This window comes from Cyprinus carpio, unplaced genomic scaffold (assembly GCF_018340385.1).
Source record: "Cyprinus carpio isolate SPL01 unplaced genomic scaffold, ASM1834038v1 S000006694, whole genome shotgun sequence".
Classification (NCBI taxonomy): Eukaryota; Metazoa; Chordata; class Actinopteri; order Cypriniformes; family Cyprinidae; genus Cyprinus; species Cyprinus carpio.
In genome coordinates this window covers 1,088,361-1,109,586 of record NW_024879306.1, presented here as the reverse complement: position 1 = coordinate 1,109,586, position 21,226 = coordinate 1,088,361, and the positions used below count along the sequence as shown (strand labels likewise).

Below are 21,226 nucleotides of genomic sequence, written 5' to 3'. Positions count from 1 at the left end.
TTAATTGCACTGATGATAACACAATATCAAACCAAGTGGCATCTGTAAACAAACACTAGAGCTTTTCTCATAATTATGAATTCATAATTACTTTTATAATTATTATTTTTAGTCTCAAGATAATTTTTAAAAACTGTATGAAGTCAGTTCTCTTAAAGTAATAATGCAAGGTTTACCCATTACAATAGTCTATATATAGCTTAGCATGGTTGTTAGATGTGTAAGACAGCTAAGGTTGATCTGTTGAGTAGACAACATTATGACCTGGTCATCATTATATAATCAGTCTTGAAGATTCCCACACTACAGGTGACATGTTTATAACAACTAATCCAGGACCAGAGAGTTTAAGCCTTTGGCATGTCCAGAAAGAATCTGCATACTTTAAAATATATTTTTGGGGGTGAAAACTGCAGGAGTAAACATGGTCAAATGTGTCAAACATCAGTTGGTAGTTGGAAGCATTTGTAAAATATTTTGCCTAATCTGCTATTAAAAATATTTAATATTAAAATCATTTAGTTGTGGTTTTTAAACTACTCTTTACAGTCATAACATAATCACTTCAAGTCTTGAATACCTCAAGGGTGTGACCGAAATGTTACACCCCTTAACATACTGTGATGCCGTCTCCCGGCATGACCAGACAAAACCAATAAAACAAATTACAAACGAGGCATTTGTTGCATTCAGTGGGGACATAATTACTGACTATAATGACTTATATTGTTTTTACGCTTGCGTTGCGTATCGTGCCGCGTAAACATAAAACCATGTCTGCATTTGTGATCACAGAAACGACAAACATCAAGCACTACTCTACACTGTTCAAAACTCACATTTGAATCATCAGTGGCAAATTCTTTAAATATAAAAAAACAGACTTACAGGCTGTGTGTCAGAAGCGCCAGACTGTCCTAGCAAAGTTGGAACTGCCCCACTTTATAGAAACAACCTTTGTGCACAGACCCATTGTATGCTACTCTGCAGGTTCAGGAAACAGTCCTCCATAAAATGTGCAGCACACATCTGAATATTTGGGTTGAACTGTTCTGGAACTGTGTTGTAAATACAACAACTGATTTCTAGTTGTGTCCTCTTTTGGAAGGCCAAACAAAGTAGTTTAGCTTTCACAACAAACAGCGTCACACACGGTGGGCTTGAGTGAGCGGCGGCCAGCGGGCTTCATAATGCAACCACATGCAAATACCACGAACTAGACTCCGATTGTCCATACTAAAACCTGATTAACCATGCTTTATCTACGGTGAAAGTCGATGTGCAATCCACAGCGCGAAGTTGATGTATTTCCTCAGCCACCAGCACAGATCAGTTCTAGGCATGATGAAGCGGAAATCGTACTCTTTTGGAAGGCCAAACGAAGTAGTTTGCTTTTACAATGAAACACACAGTGCCTTCACGACATGGCGGCGGCGGCAACAACAATACTACAGAGAGAATAAAAGTTATGCCTTCTTCACAAAAATTAACATCTTAGCTTCACAAAGCAAATCCACCCACACAACAACGAATACATTACTGGTCTCCTTGATACGAGTCGGTTTAGGAGGGCATGGACAAGTCTTAATTTTTATAAAGAATATCTCTATGGATTTGAGACTTTAGTCTTTGAAACTTTACAGATCTTCTTTATGCACCAAGAGCTTGTAACACTCCAAAGAGAAAGGAAAAAATTTAATCGCATCATATGACCCCTTTAACAAAATAAATGTCTTGAAAAACAGTTGTCTAAATACATTAAGCTATATTGTTTGTGCATTTATACTAAATCACAAAAATGCTGGAATTAAATTCCATTACTCATTAATACATTTAATAAATGTTTACATTAATAATATAATAAACATTATACATACATTTCTGCCACAATACCATTTTGCAGTTAGTGTTACTATAGTAAATCCATGGTAAATGATGGTGATTTGTAGATTAAAAAGCTTTCTGACTGTATCAGTGCGCACCATGTTTCTCCTGTTTGATAACGGTTTCATCTGACTTTAAAGAGCAGGTCATGGTACAGTATTTTAAAGTGTCCTAATATTGTGTTGGAGTCCCCTACAACAGGTTTAAATGCATCTAAGATCAGAAAACATTCATTTCATTTTATCAGAATATACATTTAATATTAGAATCATTTTTCAATGATTTTAAAACGATTCTGTAAACAGGTCTGTAAACCCCTCCCTTCCATAAGCCTACTCTGCTCTGATTGGTCAGCTGGCCAAGTCTGTTGTGATTGGTCTTTCAGTATACAATGTGTGTCGGAAACAAAACACTCATTAACAATTTTTTTTCTCCGGAGGGTTACTTGTAAACAAAGATTGCAGTCGCTCATCCGGAAACTCCAGCGCAAGCACCACTTGATCAGGACGTTTCTCAGTGGTAAGTTTAAATGTTGTATTTGGTACTTTATGTGATGTCTTTACATCATCATCTTTCAGCAAAAAAAAAAAAAAAAAAAAATCTTGAAAACAAAACAAAAAAAAAAACTTTAACCACGCAGGACACAGCGTCTTCTCGACATTATGTAAACACACTAACTAGCGGAAGTGTTTGTGGGCAGGTCAGCGTGTTTCTTATTTTGCGGGCATGATTATGCAAATGTGTTACGTTCTGATGTATATAGGTAACAAGCAGAAGATTAGAAAGTATGATGACTTGTTAAGGGGGTTCAGAGTCGACTCTTACGTTGATGTTAGCTCATTTTATACTGCTGACAGCTGGGCACTGGGCCTACTGGAGCTCATGGCCCTCATGTTGGGTTGAAGATGCCTCATGAAATCCAGTGATGTGTGGCCAGTTATGGTGTCCAATACTTGGAATTTGTGCTCTGCATTTAACCCATCCAAGTGCGCACACACACAGCAATGAACACACACACACACATTGTGAACACACACCCGGAGCAGTGGGCAGCCAATGATGCAGCACCCGGGGAGCAGTTGGGGGTTCGGTGCCTTGCTCAAGGGTCTCACCTCAGTGGTGGTATTGAAGGTGGAGAGAGTGCTGGTTATTCACTCCCCCCACCTACAATTCCTGCCGGACCTGAGACTCGAACCCACGACCTTCGGGTTACAAGTTCAACTCTGTCCATTAGGCAACGACTTCCCCGATAGGGGACATCTGCCAAAACCCGGGTTATATATGTGCCAGACCCAGGAGCACCACAGTCATGCTGGAGTCATGAGAAAATATGAGCGCTACAGAATGACAAATCATAAGCTCCCAACATCTCCAGCTTCCTCCTCAAACATCAGTAATACTGACTGCATTCAAATATGTGGAAGATATTTCACAGCTGCTTATAAAATAACAATCATAGTCTGGAATACCGCTACTAGTGTACACTGCATTACAAATTCTTATTTTGACAGTCCCTCTATTCTATTCTATTCTATTCTATTCTATTCTATTCTATTCTATTCTATTCTATTCTATTCTATTCTATTCTATTCTGTTCTGTTCTATTCTATTCTAGTTAAATTTTACATTTAGTTGGTTTATGTCCAAGTCATAAGTTGTTCATCAGAATAGAATAAATTATGCTCATTTTTGATTTTTTAATGCTACCTCTAAAAATAACAGCAACAGCATTTAAATAAGATTCCTTTGAGGAGTTTCAGACATGAATATGTAAGGCAGGGCTTGTTGAGTTGAGTCAAGGAGGAAAAAGAATGGAGGTCAAGCAGAGTGAAATAAATAGGGTAAGGAGAAAGGGAAAGGGAGCAACAGAGAGAGAAAAAAGTGCAATTTCTCATTTCCACTCAGCCTCAGTGTGGCGTAGCTACCTCTAGAGATGTAGAGGAGCAAAGGGGAGCACAACAAGCTGGCGGCCCACAGATATGCCACACAGGATGCCATCTGCAATCAACATTGGTGCTCCATCCTTCAGCAGCCCTGCTGGCACAGATCTGAAACCATTCTATGTGGCAGACATGGACATCAGACTTAAGATGTTATAATTTGCATGTATAAAATTGTACTTCCACTATATTAAATTATACAACACCAAAATCTCTGTACAAGAAACTTTCACCTACTTCCTGGCTAAATGTACTGCATAATTATCTTGGTTGTCCTGTGCTTAAACAAGGATCTGTTAAGATCTACTAAAGCACTGCATTTCCCTCAGAAAGCACTGGATATGCACACCTCATATAACACTACAGCATTCAGACATATGTAGGCCAATGGGAGAAACTCAAACACACTCACTAGGATACAGTTATGTTACCCTGGCAACTGCTTCCACTGCATATGTCGTCCTCAAATGGACTGAGTTCATCACTTGGATCGCTAGTTTTGGGTTCTGTCATATAACCTGCTATGAACTGTGGGGGTTTCCCAATTTAACAATAGCATAACTGATTATTGAAACACTACTGTACTTCAAAAGTTTGGGGTCTGCAAGATTTTTAATATTATTAAAATAAGTCTCTTCACTCACCAAGGCTATATTTATTTAATTTAAAATACTGAAAAACTGTTATATTGTTAAACATTATTACAATTTAAAATAACTGTTTTCTACTTAAATATATTTAAAAAATGTAATTTATTCCTGTGATACAAAGCTGAATTTTCAGCAGCCATTACTTCGGTCTTCAGTGTCACCTGATCCTTCAGAAATCATTGCTGATTTGGTGCTCATGAAACATTTCTTATTATCAATAAAAGTTGTACTGCTTAATATTTTTGTGGAAACTGTGATAAATTTTTTTTTTCAGGATTCCTTTATAAAATAAAAAGTTAAAAAAAAAAGTTCATAACTGATTTAAATTTAAATAGATTGTAACATTATAAATGACTTTACTGTTACTTTTGATCAAATTAATGCATCCTTTCTGAATGAAAGCATTAATTAATTTTTTTCCAAATAAAAAATAAATGTTACTGACTCAAAACTTTGAATGGTAGTGTATGTTATAAAAATAATTTCACGATGCCGGAGCAACATTGTGATGTCGATCAACCATCGGCAATGGACGATGGCATCGTCTATCAGCCCAACCCTACTGAGAACAAAGAGCTCCTAAGTGCTCTCTTATTTATTTCCTGGCAATATACAGTAACTCTGTGAAACTAGAGACCTTCAAACTGAGCAATTAATAGGCTATTACTGAACCATCGTCCCCCAGCATGCTTTGATCTTACAAGTAGTTTCATGGGTCTAAAGACACTGTTTCGTTTGAAGGAGACAGGGGGTTACCATCACACACCAGTGTCCCTACTTTCACTCGTCAAAGTCCATTCAGATTTAAGGATCAAAGGATTTGAGCATGTCTGACAGCTTCTTAAAGGGTTAGTTCACCCAAAAATGAAAATTAGCCCATATATTACTCACCCTCAAGTCATCCTAGGTGTATATGACTTTCTTCTTTCAGACGAATCCAGTCGGAGTTATATTAAAAATTGTCTTTGATCTTTCAAGCTGTTTAATGGAACTCAGTGGGTGTTGCAGTGCATCAGTCCAAAAAAAAGTGAAATCAAGTGCCCTTTTTGTAAGAAAAGTGTCTCACACAGCTCCGGGGGGTGAACAAAGGCCTCCTGTAGCGAATCGATGCGTTTTTGTAAGAAAAATATTTTCCATATTTAACCCTTTCACACGAGTTTAAAGTATTCTAGCTGAGCCCCAAGCATGAGTTTTTTTTAGGTGACCATTATTTTAGAATTAATCGGCTTATTGTTTCCATGGCGACTCGTCTTGCTTGTCTTGTGACAACGCAGCCACAATAGCTCTCTATGACACATGGATCGCTTTTTATTTTGTTTTTCCCGTTTATTTAAAATATTCACAAACTCGAATTCACATGCTCACTATATTATGAAATATCTGATATTCCGATTCTGAAATAATATTTGTGCAAGTAAATCTCTTTGGTAGTTTAAACACTTTTATATTGACCGTATTAGTTGATCTATACCAGGTGATGGGCGCCGCCATATTAGTTCATGCTAAATCTGAGCTGTGGGATTTACAATACGCAAATTCAGACTCTCCTCCTGAAACATGTTAAAGTAGGCCTTCGGTAAACTGGGAGAAGAGCAGAGTTAACTTTGTAGTTACTGACACAATCTGTATATGATATCAATAAAAACATGTCGTCAGATTATTTATGTAAGGATCATTATTGCCATTTCCATAGACATCAGCGTGTAACTATAAATGTATGGTTTTGCTCGTACTTAAGTGTATTTAAATGTCTGAAACCTAAAATAAACATTATATGGTTGAAAACACTGAATATTTGTGATAATATGACAAGTGCTCAGCGCGTCTGATCTGGCTCCGCGCTAGCCAAAGCGTGAAAGTGGATTTAAATTCAGCAGTTGATGATGTGATGCACTGAACGTTGGCATCACACAGGTGTGATCGTATGCTTCAGGGACCAGCCCTCAAGGAGTTTGTAAGTTGAAATGGTCGAAAAAAACACATAAAACGTAATAATCAATTTAATCAAGCTTGCACTCACTGTTGTGCACGGAAGCAGCTCTGGGCAGATGACATATGAGGTCGGCGTTGTGCATGCGCTGCTCAGAAGTGATGGATGTGAAAGCGCAGGGGAGAGATCAAAACAAAACAATGGTCACTAATCGATAGTTTTCATGTGACGTCACTAGACATGGGCCAGTATAAGATTCTGACGGTATGATAACCTTAGATAAAAAAAAATAATTAATAATAATCACGGTATTGATATTACAGCTCTAAAATATGTTATTTTTAAATGTCTGGGTAAAATATATATATATGTATTTATATATATATATATATATATATATATATATATATATATATATATATATACACACACACACACAATTTTTTTTTTCCTCACTGAACACAATACATTTTATCTTTAAGAAACGCAGAACATTTTGGAACTGTAAACATGTCCGGCTAAATAATTAAGATAAATAATTGAATTCTTCTTAAATTAATTAAGTGCAGTCACTCAAGTGATTCTAAACCTGCAGCTCAACAATAATCAGAACATAAAAAAAAAAATTCTGTAAAAAAAATCAAAAAAGAAAAAGAAACAATCCTTCTAAATGGAAAAAAATAAAAATGCACTCATTTAAGTGAGCCTAAACCTGCATCTCAATAATTAAAAACATACATCAAAACATAATTTCTAAAAATAAAAAAATAAAAAAAATAAAATAAATAAATGCAGTCATCAAACCTGCAGCTCAATAGGTTTTTGGAGACATGCTCACTTTTCTACACATTCCTTTCAGTCCAAGTTATGGTGCATGAATGTTCACCTTTCCTGGATTAAATTTGGAGTGGTGAGGTATAAGGATGTGCGCACATACACAAGGAAAGAGAGAGCGTGAGTGTGTCACAAACACACACACAGTCCTCTCCGTACAACACTCAAACAGTAGCAAAGACACCTGAGAGCCAGCAGTTTAGTTTTTTTTTTTTTTAAAACAATCAGTGTACATTAAGTAGTAATGTAGTAAAACGCAGATATTAAATGGTGAAATTCAGTAAACACCTTATTGAGGATTGTATATTTTGTACATTCAAGCATATGCACCCAAAATATAAACACAATGTGCAAAGTTTCACGTTAAATGCTTTCCCATATAAAACCAGTATAAGGAAAATACTGAACTATTAAGCGGATTGCGATCATATTCCGAGTTCCGACCTTGTCTGCTTGCCTTTGTAAACTAACTTAAAGTTTTTAATATAACTCCAGCTGGATTCGCCTGAAAGAAGAAACTACACCTAAGATGACTTGAGAATGAATAATTCTGGGCTAATTTTTTTGGGGTGAACTAACCCTTTAAATCAGTTCACGAAAACTCCTTGACAAATCCATGCTATGAAATGACTTTCATGCCGGCACAAACATATGTAGTCCCAGAGAACAAATCAAGCAGAATCGGAGTTATGGCGAGACTGTTGCAGCTGTATGGCTGTCTCTTTCTTGCAAATCAAATGCAGTGGGCTGAATTATCATACTAGAGGCCCTGTCAGAGAGCTTTTATCATTCTAATTAATTTGCCAAAAGGCTACAGCTGTGGCTATTTTTATTTGAGAATGAAGGGGGGAAAAATGACAGGGAAGAAAAGAAAAGAAAATGCCGCCAGTGCCACATGCGTTCAAAAGACAGATGCACGGTTGATTTAAACCCTACTTCTAGAGGGGGATCATCACTAGATGAGAAACGAGAGCGCTGCAGGAAAACGAAGGATTTATAACCACTGGAAACAGAAGAGCACACCCAAAACAGAATGTATGTGATGACAAATACAACAGCAAAATCTATATGTGCTTGGTTGCTACTACATTTGATAACAGAAAGCGGTTCCCAACCTTGATCCTAGAGGACCACCTAATACACATTTTTGGATGTCTACCTAATCAAACACCTTATGCAACTCATCAGGTCGTTAATGAAGTTATCCACGATCTGAAATTGCTGTGTACGGTTGGGATTCCTCCAGGAACCGGGTTATATTCACCTGTGGCAGGCTGCATATGGCATTCTAGATTAGGTTTTAACTCATTAGGACAATGACTCACATGGTACAGTACATCTCAATCTCAAGATTTAACAAATAATGACGAACACAGCGGAGGTGGAGAATACAGCAGACCAACCGTACTCTAGCCCAAACACCTTCTAACACACCATGGAGACATCACAGGTGGCACCTCTCACACCTGAAGCATCTACCTGCTCATGATATGGTAGATGCAGCTGAAGAAATGGCAAGCATTGGGGTATATAAACTCATCTGATTCAAATTAATAATCAAGAGTAGAGAAACATGAGATTTGAGGTTTCTTGTGGTGCTCAGAAGTTCAAGAACATCACAAGACTGAGCTCACCTTCAGGAAACGGGTTGGGCTGAACCACATAGAGGAAAGCGTGCATCATGTTAAATAAAATCCCAATGGCCCCAGGCTCGTAATAGGCGACAGTATCGTAAACTCCGGAGGGGACGAGGCCGAAATCCAAAGTTGTCCGCGCTGGAGCAGCAGGAGTACCGGACTGCCTGTCCTGGAGTTCCCCGGACGTCAAGCCCCAGCACAGAAAAATCAGTCCCGTTTTCCACAGCATGATTAATTCTAGTTGCTGAAGCAATTCCAGGTGATAGAAGTGGAAGAAATTCTGGGTATACTATCAGGGACAATCAAATCCTGCTGCCCGGAGAGAGTCTCATGATAACTATGGTCCCCCCGCGGCGAGCGGCTCCTGCAGGTTCATGGTGCGCCTCTCGGTCGGCCGGTCAGTCAGATGCCCAGCTACAAATCACAGCTGATGAGCGTGAGCCAGTGAAGTTAAGGTGACTACGGGCTCTCCGCGCGCGCATCCCCTCCCCGTTATAACGGTCTTCTCTCCGGAGCTCGGTGCTCCGCCTGTCGGGTGAAGACAGCAGATGGGACGCGATGATTTATAAGCGATTTCCAATCATCCACTTCACCTCTTTTAGACACTGATTTTAAAGATTGGTGAAAATGTGACTGATTTTACACAGCTTTTGTCCGTAATGATTAATTTTTAGTTCAAAGATGTAATATTTGTCAAGATAAAACTAAGTTACGGTAGTAGGCTAATTAAACACTCTACTCAACACCAAATGTTCCCAGGATATTATTACCGTCAACGTCAAACTAAAGTTTTATATCACTACGGTTACAGTAATTTTTTTTGGGAGGGAATATTTATACATTTTATTAGGCTACATATTAAAATACTTCTTTAGTTTGAAGGGACGCTGCCATTAAAAATCTTGGGAATATTGTTTTGTCATTGTCACCTATTTTACGGTTTTTCCCCCTTCTTTTTCAAAGTAGCCTATTAGTCTCGCTTTAAATACAGAATTTATACCAAAGTGTAATATGGTCCAAAATGGTCTTCAATGCCAAAAAACAGTTGCCTTATATTTTTATGCACTATTTCTTAGCAAAAGTTCCCTTGGGAACCACAATGGCAACTTGGTTTAACTCAAATTTAAGTAGACTTCGGAAGTTTACTACTTTGTTTGATCTCCTTCATATTTATTTTGGTTTACAGCATTAACACTAATTAAGATACAAGTATCTTAGTGGAAACTGGTCGTCACCTCTTAAATCATAGGGACATGAGAGGATTGAAGAAAATATTGTTCAAGCCCTACTCTGATTATTTATGGGAATATTGGTGAAATCAGTCAGAGAGCTACAAACTGCTGCAGGGGAGCTATAATAAGCAACACAGGATTTACATTTCAAACTTTAGGATTTTATCTGGATTTGTTCAGCATTTCATGTGTTAGCCACATAAGTTCACCCACTGAGTGGGCTCACATCTCTTAGAACATGACTCATTTTTCTCTGATTAAGCCATCAAATGCATTAAAACAAACAAGAACACAAAGTACTTTTATTTATTTCAATCATATGCACATCTTAAAAATAGCCTTATAACATGGAGAGACTTTACGTTACACTACTAAACCATTAATGTCAGTCTAATTTAATTTGACATTATTGCCATTATATTAGTTACCATCCATTGTATGTTACTTATTACTTTGCAAGTCCAAAAAGCTAATGTAATAAGTCTATTTGACTACAGCACAAGTTTAAAACCAAGCATGTTATTCCTTAAACAACTGCTTAATTCATAAAGAATGTGAGGGAGGTTCAGAATGTTGTGTGTACATGATATCAGAGCAGGAATTCACTCGAATACATTCTCATTCTAGCTGTGGATTAAAGGATTCTGTGAAGAATGCAATGGCTGCAGAATGTTCTGTGTGTCAGACATTGCTGAACAAAGACAAAATCCAACAGTGTCAAAACCCTGACAGTCTGTTTGGACAAGAAATGATTCTTTTCCGACAAGGCAAGCAGTACAATGACAGATAACCATGATCACTTTAGAGGGCAACCACAGTGGTTAGTCCTGCAAAATACTCTCAGCAACATAAATACATCAAGATAAAACAGCATTAAATATCTACTGTTGCAATTTTTATTTAAGAAAAATATTTCGAGAGGATTTCTTTATTCTAAATGGCCATATACAGTTGCCTTAGAAACAACCTACTGCTCTACCTCCTCCGTGTTTACTGCATGTCTTAGCGTCAAGTAGTACTTGGTATCTGGAGGTCTGGATGGAGAAGGACAGGGAGGTTTGTGGTGGGTGTAGGTGAGATAAACAGTACCTCATACACATGGAAATGGAGATGAGGCGGCTAAGGGCGGATTTACTAGCTGTCTGCCATTGTCTGTGAATTCTGTAGGAGAAAAGGGTCACAAAGTGGCAGATATTACTGTCTCAGGATGTGTCAGATACGTGGGTGCAGTTTACCAGTGGAAAATGCATTCTGACTGTTAAAACTAAAAGGTTAATAAAAACAGTACCCAAAACACAAAATGAATAACATAAAAACAAACAAAAACATACACCTTTCTGTATAAATTCATATAAAACATGGCACAAATTACAAAACAACTTTTATTTGCTATACCCAAAACAGGGATGGTATTACATAAAAACAAATGGTTTAGTCTTCACATTTTACTTTTTAACATTATGGTATATTTTAAAAACAAAAATGTGAACACACCTTGAGGACAACAACCTGTGCAACCCTGTTGAGAATCTCTCCAAAAATAGTCCTTAGATTTTTACAGTGATAAAACAAATTACAGTAAACTGAAATGCAAACTGCATATTTCAAAACATGGCAGGGACACTTCTATTAAGGTATTCTCAAAAAACATTTCAGTCAAAAGAGAATGACGGAATATCCATTTTTCAAGTCCCTTGGCATTCGGTTCCTTTGCACCTCATAACTGTGTACTGGAGGTAAATTCTAGATTTAGACTTAGATTGACATTCAACTTTCTTCACTGCAAAATCAACTTCCAAGCAACATTATAAAACAGTATCAACATGATATTGAACTATTAATTACTGGATAATAATTTAATTACATTTAAAACGACAAAATATTAATTATATCAAACAATAGTCTCTCAGTATAGGATTGGTCTCAGATGATTTGAATTTCAAAATACACTAACAAATGTGCATTCAAAAAACACTCATTTTGTTACATTTCATATGAAACAGTTATTTACTCTTTCATAGCTGGTGTAAACATGTCAATATCATACTTAAAACAAAAATATTCTGTACAGTTAAGACAATGTGGTAAATCAGTGCAAAGTTAAGTCTGCTGGATTGGCACCATGTATATTATACAGAGCTGAATTATCAAGCAGCCTGGCATTACGTCAGCCAAACCTTCCCTTTCTGGTCATGAGTCACGAGTTTTAAAGAAACTTTTAAGAAGAAAATTAAAAACACTGTATCTGTACAAACACAGACTTCAACTGAAACAAATAATACCTTTACTAGTTCTAAAATCAAATATTTGCCAGACTGATCAAATCTAATGGCAGCATTATTGGCAAACCCGTTTAGCATATTATCTAAACAGAAAGTGTGTGAATATATACAACTTTATCTGTTTATTATATGAATCAGTTATAAATTGCTCAATTGTTTTTTTTTGTAAGTGTTTGAAAAACTAATAATACAATATATGTTTTTTAGTTTTCACTCAAAGACAAATTTCTAATGGGAAAGCTCTAGTTTGTAAGAAGTTCCATGTCTCTTTAATTGTTCAAGATGTTCTGTCTCTGTTAAAATCGAGACAAACATATCCTATGCAACACTAGATTCTATGCCATGTTGATATGCCCGGCTGCCGAGGGCGAAGAGATTCTTTGTTTTGATTTAAAATGCTTTACGCACAAGATCTGCTTCCTTTGAAAGATATTCCACAGGAATAGAAGCAGTGAGGATGGCAAATCGAGTAATTTTCCATTTAGAGATAAATAGTAGCAACCTCTGAAGAACTCACTCGAAAGTCAATTATGTCAGACTCAGACTCTGAGTCTTCTCCACTTTCGTTCCTGAGCAGTTACTATGGTGATGGGGTTAAAGTTCACCCGATTCGGTTGCCGCATATTGTGAAGCGGTCAATCTCCAACAGATCTTTTTTGATGGTTCTGTGTTTAAGTTCAGTAGACTGTGGTGTCTCGCTACTGCTCTCCTCTGGTTTAGGAGGAGAATCTGGGGGTGGATCACTGGTCACCTCAGTTACAGGAGGTGGAGCCGGGGGAAAAGGCTTCGCTCTTGGGCTCGGCTGCTTGGTGATGGAGGTGGAGGGTTGCTGCACTTTAGGCTCAGCTAAAAAGAGGTAAAGAAACAAAAGAAAAAAAAAAGATTCAAAAATTCTCCTCAGCACACACACAGAGAAAAAAAACACCAGTTTGAGAAACTGACAGAATGTCTGAACTACTGAATAGCCAAAACTGGTGTTACCTGAGAGTGGGGGAGATTTGGTGGGGTTGGCTTTCTTGGGAGTTCCAAACATGAGGTTTGCGCAGTCGGTCTTTTAAACAGCTTACCCTCCATGTTAGCTTCCTTCACATAGCGACAGGACTTGCCCAAAATAACTATATTATTCAACACCTTCATTGTTATCAATCTGCAGAATCAGACCAAACAATCAAAACATTTTTATTTAAACCTACAGCTACTACGGCATAATCTTGTGTTGGGCAAGCTACTCACAAAATGTTTCCAAAATGTTACCAACTACTCTACTATCACACTATTACTCTCTGTACTATCATACTATTACACTACATTAAGCATTTCTTTCTTAAAATACACTACCATTAAAAAGTTTTGGTTTGGCAAGTTTTTGAAAAGTCATATGTTCACCAAGGCTGTACTTATCTGGTCAAAAAATACAGTACTATTGTGAATATATATTGTGAAATGTTATTGGAAGTTAAAATATCTGTTTTATATTTTTAAATGTAGTTTTTTTTGGTGATGGCAAAGCTGAATTTTCATCAGCCATTACTTCAGTCTTCATTGTCTCATGACCCTTCAGAAATCATTCTAATATGGCGATCATAATCATGAATTTTTAACAGTTTTTTGAACAGTTGCTTAAAATCTTTGTGGAAATGTGATACTTTTTTTTCTTTGGGATTTAACATTTATTTGAAATGGAAATTCTTCTGAAATATTATACAAGTCTTTACTGTCACTTTTGATCAATTCAATGCATCCTTGCTGTATAAAAGTAATAATTTTCTCAGAACAAAAAATTATAAAAAAAATTACTGACCCCAAACTTGTGAACGGTATTGTATTTTTTTTTAAAATCAGCCTTTCCCTACAACTTAATCATATCGCATCACTTCATGATTTCAAAACTGCAAAAGTGTATCCACCTCTATTGTGAAATGTAGTTTACACACTAAATCATGCAGTCAAATGTACACATTACTGTATGTGATACAATACACTTTGAGCTAACTCATTTACCCAAGATAAAAGAGGAGCAGACAGACAGATGAGAGAGCCCCCTGGATCTTCACTGAGCTCATCACCACTCGAATCAACTGAAGGAAACAATACCATATCCTCAGTATCACATATGCAATCCGTTACAGACTTGAATAATACCTGTAACATATCATTTGTTGTTTAATGTGTCATTTTGGAATTACTATGTTGAAAAAACACAAAAAAAACAAACAAATATTGTTTCAGAGAGTACCTTACAAATAAATTGTTATAGTTATGTGCAATAATAACCAGAGTAGTTAAACAAGTGAAAATATCTTCTCACCAGAACAGCTAGAGGTAAAGGAATGAAGCCCATCCTTCTTGCCACTGAATCACTGTAGTCTGTGTAGGCCTGTCCATGAATCAACCACATCTCCTCTTATTTTTTTTTTATTTTTTTTGTCATTTTATGCTGGTAACAGATACTAAGGATAGATTTTATAAAACAAGTGTTTAAAAATGATTACATAGTACATTAATAACTCAGACAATAAACTTTTACTTGCATTCTGTTGTCGACTGCTGACTAGTTCAAAGGCCAAGCTGGCTTTATATTCACTGTAGACCTGAAGAACATGATGGAAAGGGAAAGTTCATATGTGGCGACTATATTTAGGGCTATGTTTGTTGACACCCTCAATGTGTACTTTTGAGATTGATTATCTTTGAAAATCAAATACAAATCTGTGGCGCTCACATCGGCTGTGATGTCATTGAACTTAGTAATGAAGGCGTGCTTGATGATGTCGACTGCAACCTCCGACAGGATTACTATGAAGACATCAGGGAGCAGCACCCAGAGGTGATCTACAAGCAATATCAACACTGTTAACAGATTAACCAAGCATTGTGGAAAATTTGCTGACAATGTACTTATCCTCAGGCCATCTAAGATGTAGACGATTTTGTTTCTTTAGCATTGCATCACTCGCTCACCAATGGATCCTCTGTAGTGAATGGGTGCCATCAGAATGAGAGTCCAAACAGCTCATAATAACATAATAAGTCCAGGGAAGCGTGTGGATTATTGGTTTTATCAGCTGTTTGGACTCTAATTCTGTTCTAATAATGAAACAAACTCATCTACATATTAGATGGCCTGAAGATGAGTCAATTTTCAGCACAATTTTTTTTTTGGGTCAACTATTTCTTCAGGTAAGTACCACGGTCATTATGAATCTGATTGGATCTGCCTCATAAAGATGCTAGATTGCAATAAACCAACTACTAGACTAAAAAGGAAATAGATTTCACTTGAAAAATGTCTATTTTTAACTAAGAGTTTTAATCTGAGTCTTAATCCAGACCTGAGTTCCAAGAAAACTGCTCCATGTTCCTCAGGCACACGATGAGGAGCAAATACAGAATTGGTGAACCGCTCCTTGATATCTGTATGGTAGAAATATAAACTAAAAAGTCTGCACATCTTATATTCACAAAGCGCCTCTCTCTCCAATCCCTGCAAAATGTGAGGGGAAACGACGGTCAGCAAATAAAGCTCTCAGATTGTAAGATTTCAAAGCACGGTAATCTGTACGATGCACACACTGTTTCCAGCTGGTTGTGTATGAATAGTAACTTGAGGAATTATTTCCTCACAAAGGTTTGCATGGACGACCACAAGACTCAGTAGCCGTTTGAAAGTGGGGAGAGAGTAAACAGCAGAGGGGACAACAGGTGCTGATTACAGTATATCAGTGTGTCTTTCATAAAGAGGATGGGTGCTGTAGGAAACAGGCACTCAAATGGCACCACAGTCTGTCAGGGTGTATCTCACAGAGCGTTATCAGCAAGCTCTCGAGAGCTTTGATTAGCATTTCAAAAAGATACTATAACGTTTCTGAGTCAGCCCACACACAACGTTCAAGACTGCAACTTCGCCTGCCTTGAAATCAAAGAGTCGCACACCCTATTAGTTACTTTTGAATCACCAGAACTGAGGTAGAACAGGGTTTTAATCCACATTTTAAAGCTTGTTGTACTAACAAAAAGGGAATTAACCACCATTATTTTGAGGGGATTTTTTGCTTGGTTAGTAATATAGTATACTTTTGCAGCACCTTAAATAACACAAACATGGTAAGTCACTAGTAAGATGACATAAACTAACATTTAACAGTTTTGGATTTTGACTCACCACTGTTGGACATCTGAAAGAGGTTGTTCTTCTCAAACTTCTTGAACACACTTCCCTTGATTTCCACAAACTGAAACGTGAACAAACACATGCCTATAAAAACCCTCTTTACACAATTTTAAATATATTGACACAGTAATTGCTGATCTGGATGATTCTGATTTTGGCGATTCTGCTGTTTGCACAGAAATGTTTGTGTATGTGAAAATACTCACGTTGTTCGACACATCATAATGGTGAGCAGAGATTTGTTATGGGGAGTTGAAGGCCACATTTAGTGTAGAGGCCTGGACCATGATGAGGATGGCATGCAGAACTTAGACAAATATATATTGAGGAAAACTAAATCATTTATCATTGATATATTATTTTATTGTGCTACAAGTTGTATATTACTGAATCAGATCCAAAAGAATTGTTATTTATAACAAAATCTTTAGAAGAAAAAAAACAAACAAACAAACAAGAAATCGGACATGAAATTGTGATTGGATGAGACATTTGACCAGGACTGGTGAAAAAACCCAATTGAACTACTACACCACAGCTCCAACATCAATACTGAAATAAAGGAGTAATGATACAAACACTAAATTATGACATCATATATTCTGAGCACTACAGATGTCTTGTATACTAACAAGGATACAGACATAGAAGACGGCCATGAAGAAATGGGGAATGACTCCAAATATGGGCTCTCTTCCGTGACTTTGGCTCAGTGGCTGTCCAGTAGAGAGCGTCCAGAATGTCTTGTCCAAATGATGAAAAGAGACGGTCTGCCACCTGAGTGATGAAATGACAGATATTTAGTTCACAACAAAAAATTTAAATCTCAGTGTTGTTCTAAACCAGTATGCTGCTTTATGCTATATGGAAACACTGCATAAACATTCTTCTACAGATTTGAAACAAACAAAGAGTGGGTAAAAAAAAAAATTTTCATTTTAATTTTTAGGTGAATTCCTTTATCAGAACTGAAATGGATTTGAGGTCTGTTCGATACCTCTAACATGTTGTAGATGATGTAGAGTTTGATGACAGACTGGCCACGGATCAGGTGGTACATCATGGCGTAGTCGACATAGTGCATCATGGAGTAACAGAGCACCATTATTAAACCTTTCAGCAGGTCACACACCTGAGCCGGCTGCAGGAACCGAGAGCCACTGATAAACACCAAACACACAGCAGAAGTGTATTAAACAAGCCAGAGAGTCAAAACAAGTTGCAGAAAAAGCTTAATGAGCACATTAATTATAAATAGCACTTATGAATTTACAAAATGAGGCCAAATGCAATGATTAGACACATCAGCTTCAAAACACCATCGCACTGAAAAAAAAAGCTCTGGCTTTCTTTCAAACCACAGAAACTCACAGATGGGCATGTCTTCAACTACAGCCGAGGGACTAACTAACAGACTTGGCATTCTCTTTTTGTATGAATGTCAAAATTAAAATGGTTTATCATTATTTGCTACTTTTTCAAATTTTTGTATAGAGTTGTTTCATACTTTCTTTGTCCAAGACCCAGATTTTAAAATAAGAAAATCCATTATTCATTTATTTATTTATTTTTACATTTTAAAAAATATGATGACCCAAACATAAAGTGAAATATTCAAAGTTTAGGGTGCTATATATATATTATATATATATATATATAGATATATATATATATATATATATATATATATTATATATAATTTTGTCTGTTGTTGGAAAAACACACCAGAGAAAACACCAAGGAACAACTTAAAACCCATGCAGATGTTTTGATGTATGGTCTTCATGTATAGACACAACAAGGGAAAAAATAACACAGGTTCAGCACTGACATCTATCACACACGTGCCTAATTCCCAGTTAGGACACTTTCAGCAGAAAACAAATGAACAGAAGGTATCAGATTTATTTGTGGAGCTGAGCTGCGATTCAGAGGTGTGCACCAGATCCTGCGTCTTGGGTGTGGGTGGGAGAATAAAACAGGAAAAAATTAGCTGGATGTTTCATTTTCACTTAAGGCATCACACTCCCACTCACAAGGAGGAATCTACACAAACATCCTCAGGAAACAGCAAGACTGAGAACTGGCAACAAAATGCTGAAAGAAGCTGAGCTTTTTTTGTCATAGAAAGATTATGATTGTAAGACTCCCCATACACAAAAAAGCACTGTGGGGATATTCATGGTACAAAAATAAATTAACAGTAACTATAATTTTATGCAGGTAATGCCACAAGAAAACATTACACTACTGTGCAAAAGTCTGGGGGATTTTTTTTAAATCTTAAAGTATCTTATGCTCACCAAGGCTGCATTTATTAAATCAAAATACAGTTTAAATGGTAATACGGTGAAATATTATTACATTACTATATTATAAATATTTGTTGTGCAAATTGGGACTTTTTCAGAACTCTTCAAAGGTACAGCATTATTATTAGAAATAGAAATCTTTCACAATATTGTATAAATGTATTTACTGCCACTTTTGAGCAATTAAAGGATGCTTGTTAAAAGTATTAATTTCTTTTTTTATCTTACTGAAAACTTACAGTTTTTTTGACAAAGCAACTGACAACGCAGAGTTCGTTTACTTAGAATAATTGTGAAGCTTAATAACTACATAAGTACAAAACAACATAAATACAAAAACTGACATTGTTAAATATTTACATTACAAATATGAAATTCATACTCAAAGTTGACAGCTGGGATATGAAACCTGTGTCTCTGTAAACAAGAACTAAACACATACTGATATGTGCCTTTCATCTGCGAAAGCGTCTGCTTGAGCTAAAGTGCCAGGCTTATGCGTAAGAAAGCTTTTGTCCTTTATATCCTTGACTCATGTGAAAGGCCATGGGATGCAGAATTTTTAATGCTGAATGGTTGTAATTCTGCAAACTGTCCTTAAAGGCTACTGTGATTTTACTTGAAAGGTCTCATTCATTGTGAGGGGTCCTAAAGGCAAAAGTAAATTTGATCAAGATTTTAACAAAACATGAGTGTGACTTGTAAGCTCTTCAGTTACATTTAAATAGGAATATTTTGCACATAATCTCCTGAAGCTGGAAATGTGACCATGAGGTATTAATAAAATCTTTAAGTGTAGCTATGGATTCTGAGGATTCAGATAAACCTCTTTGCAGTTTGATTAAAGCGAAGGGGAAAAGCCGCAATGAGTTAGGAGAATCCTCACCAACTGCACCAGAGTAGAGCATTTGCTGGACTTGTCTAGTCTGAATGTTGTTAGGCAGCTGGTCAGGGTGGAATCTTGAAAGGCTGTTGGTGCCAACAAACTTAAGCAGCTTAAACTCTGTGCTAACTTTAACTACTCTGCATCTTAGGCGATAATTTAAACTGTTATTTGTTTTTTCCAGCAGGATGGCGTGTAATGTAGCACTGTGCAATGTCATATTGGTGCCAGACACAGACTCAAGACAGATTCTACACGTCATGAAACACAACTACCAAGTGCCAGACTTGGACACTTAACAGCTTCAAAATGCAACCCTCTTCACTTGCCAGCAGGATGAGAGTTAAAAAGACTGCACTGTCATATTTCCAAGCTAAACTGGCTGGATAGAGAGTTAATCACTGGTGTACAGGGTGTCTGTGACACTACACCCGAGATCCACCAGGTTGGCACCAAATCGCTTTCACCTTCATCACATGCCTCGTTAGAGTATGAAAACGCTAGTGGATCAACAAACAGAAGGAATTGGAGGGACGGTGATTGGGAAACACTGAAGTCAGTCACTCCGACCTGCTGGGCCGCTGTTCGTGTGGGCTAAGTGCACAAAAGCACAGAGGCATCTGAGATGGAGGTCGGGGTAGAGGAGGCACGAAATTAGGGTGGGGAACATTATACTGTTACTCGTACAGCACTGTAAAGGGGGGAGAGGTGGCATAATGAATTACACACTTGTTCATTAATGGGAGTCCTAGCGAGAGCCAAGTTAAAGCAGCAGGCTGAAGAATATTAAGGGGGGGTGTCACGTGTCTAAAAACCATTCAACCGAGGCATTTTTTGATCTGCTGATACAGTGCAAATATCCAGCACACGCCCCACTCCGTTCTTGGGTGGTTTTGAAAAAGGCTAGTTGCTGCTAACAGCCAAAGCGTATACTGCACTCTTTTACACTCTGTCCGTGTTATAGAATTGAGTATTTGTCGAGCCGGCATGACAACAGCGATGATTCTTGGGTAAGTCAACCAAACGCAGAACCTGCAACTGACAAACTATGCTGTGTTGTGTTCTGGTTAAAGTAGCTATGTTGGTAAAGACGAATGTGCCATTTTAGTTTAAAACGTGTATAGTGTTAGGATGACATTGTGAGTTAGTATGTAAAAGTGTGGAGGGACCTATGGTGCAAGTCACAAACCCCAGTAACACAGTGGGCAATGGTGGTTGGGCGTAAAAGAAGACAAAGCACGTCAACGAAATCAGAAGTGTCAGGATGCACAGACGGGAGTGGAGCAAAAAAGCCAGGTCTACTGATTTCACACTGCAGGAGGCTTAAGGTCTGGGTTATTTGATGTGTATGGAATCATGAAAGGTGAAGGGTAACACTACTGTTGGACTATCATGTCGTATCAACATTTTTAAACTAAATGGGCTCTCTACTTTGTAATAAAAAGACTAACAATGACAAAACATTTGTCTC

The 21,226-nt window shown here is 37.2% G+C and overlaps 1 protein-coding gene and 1 pseudogene across 1 annotated transcript in view; both read right to left on the bottom strand.

Moving 5' to 3' along the window:
* Positions 1-9,308, bottom strand: part of prom1a (prominin 1a) — a 56,654-nt gene extending 47,346 nt beyond the window's left edge. Inside the window, exon 1 of the mRNA XM_042755376.1 lies at positions 8,873-9,308. Coding sequence (XP_042611310.1) covers positions 8,873-9,104 — 232 coding nt within the window. The 5' untranslated portion in view covers positions 9,105-9,308. The remainder of the gene's footprint in view (positions 1-8,872) is intronic.
* Positions 9,309-11,592: 2,284 nt separating this feature from the next.
* Positions 11,593-17,752, bottom strand: LOC122134622 (annotated as a pseudogene).
* Positions 17,753-21,226: the final 3,474 nt, after the last annotated feature.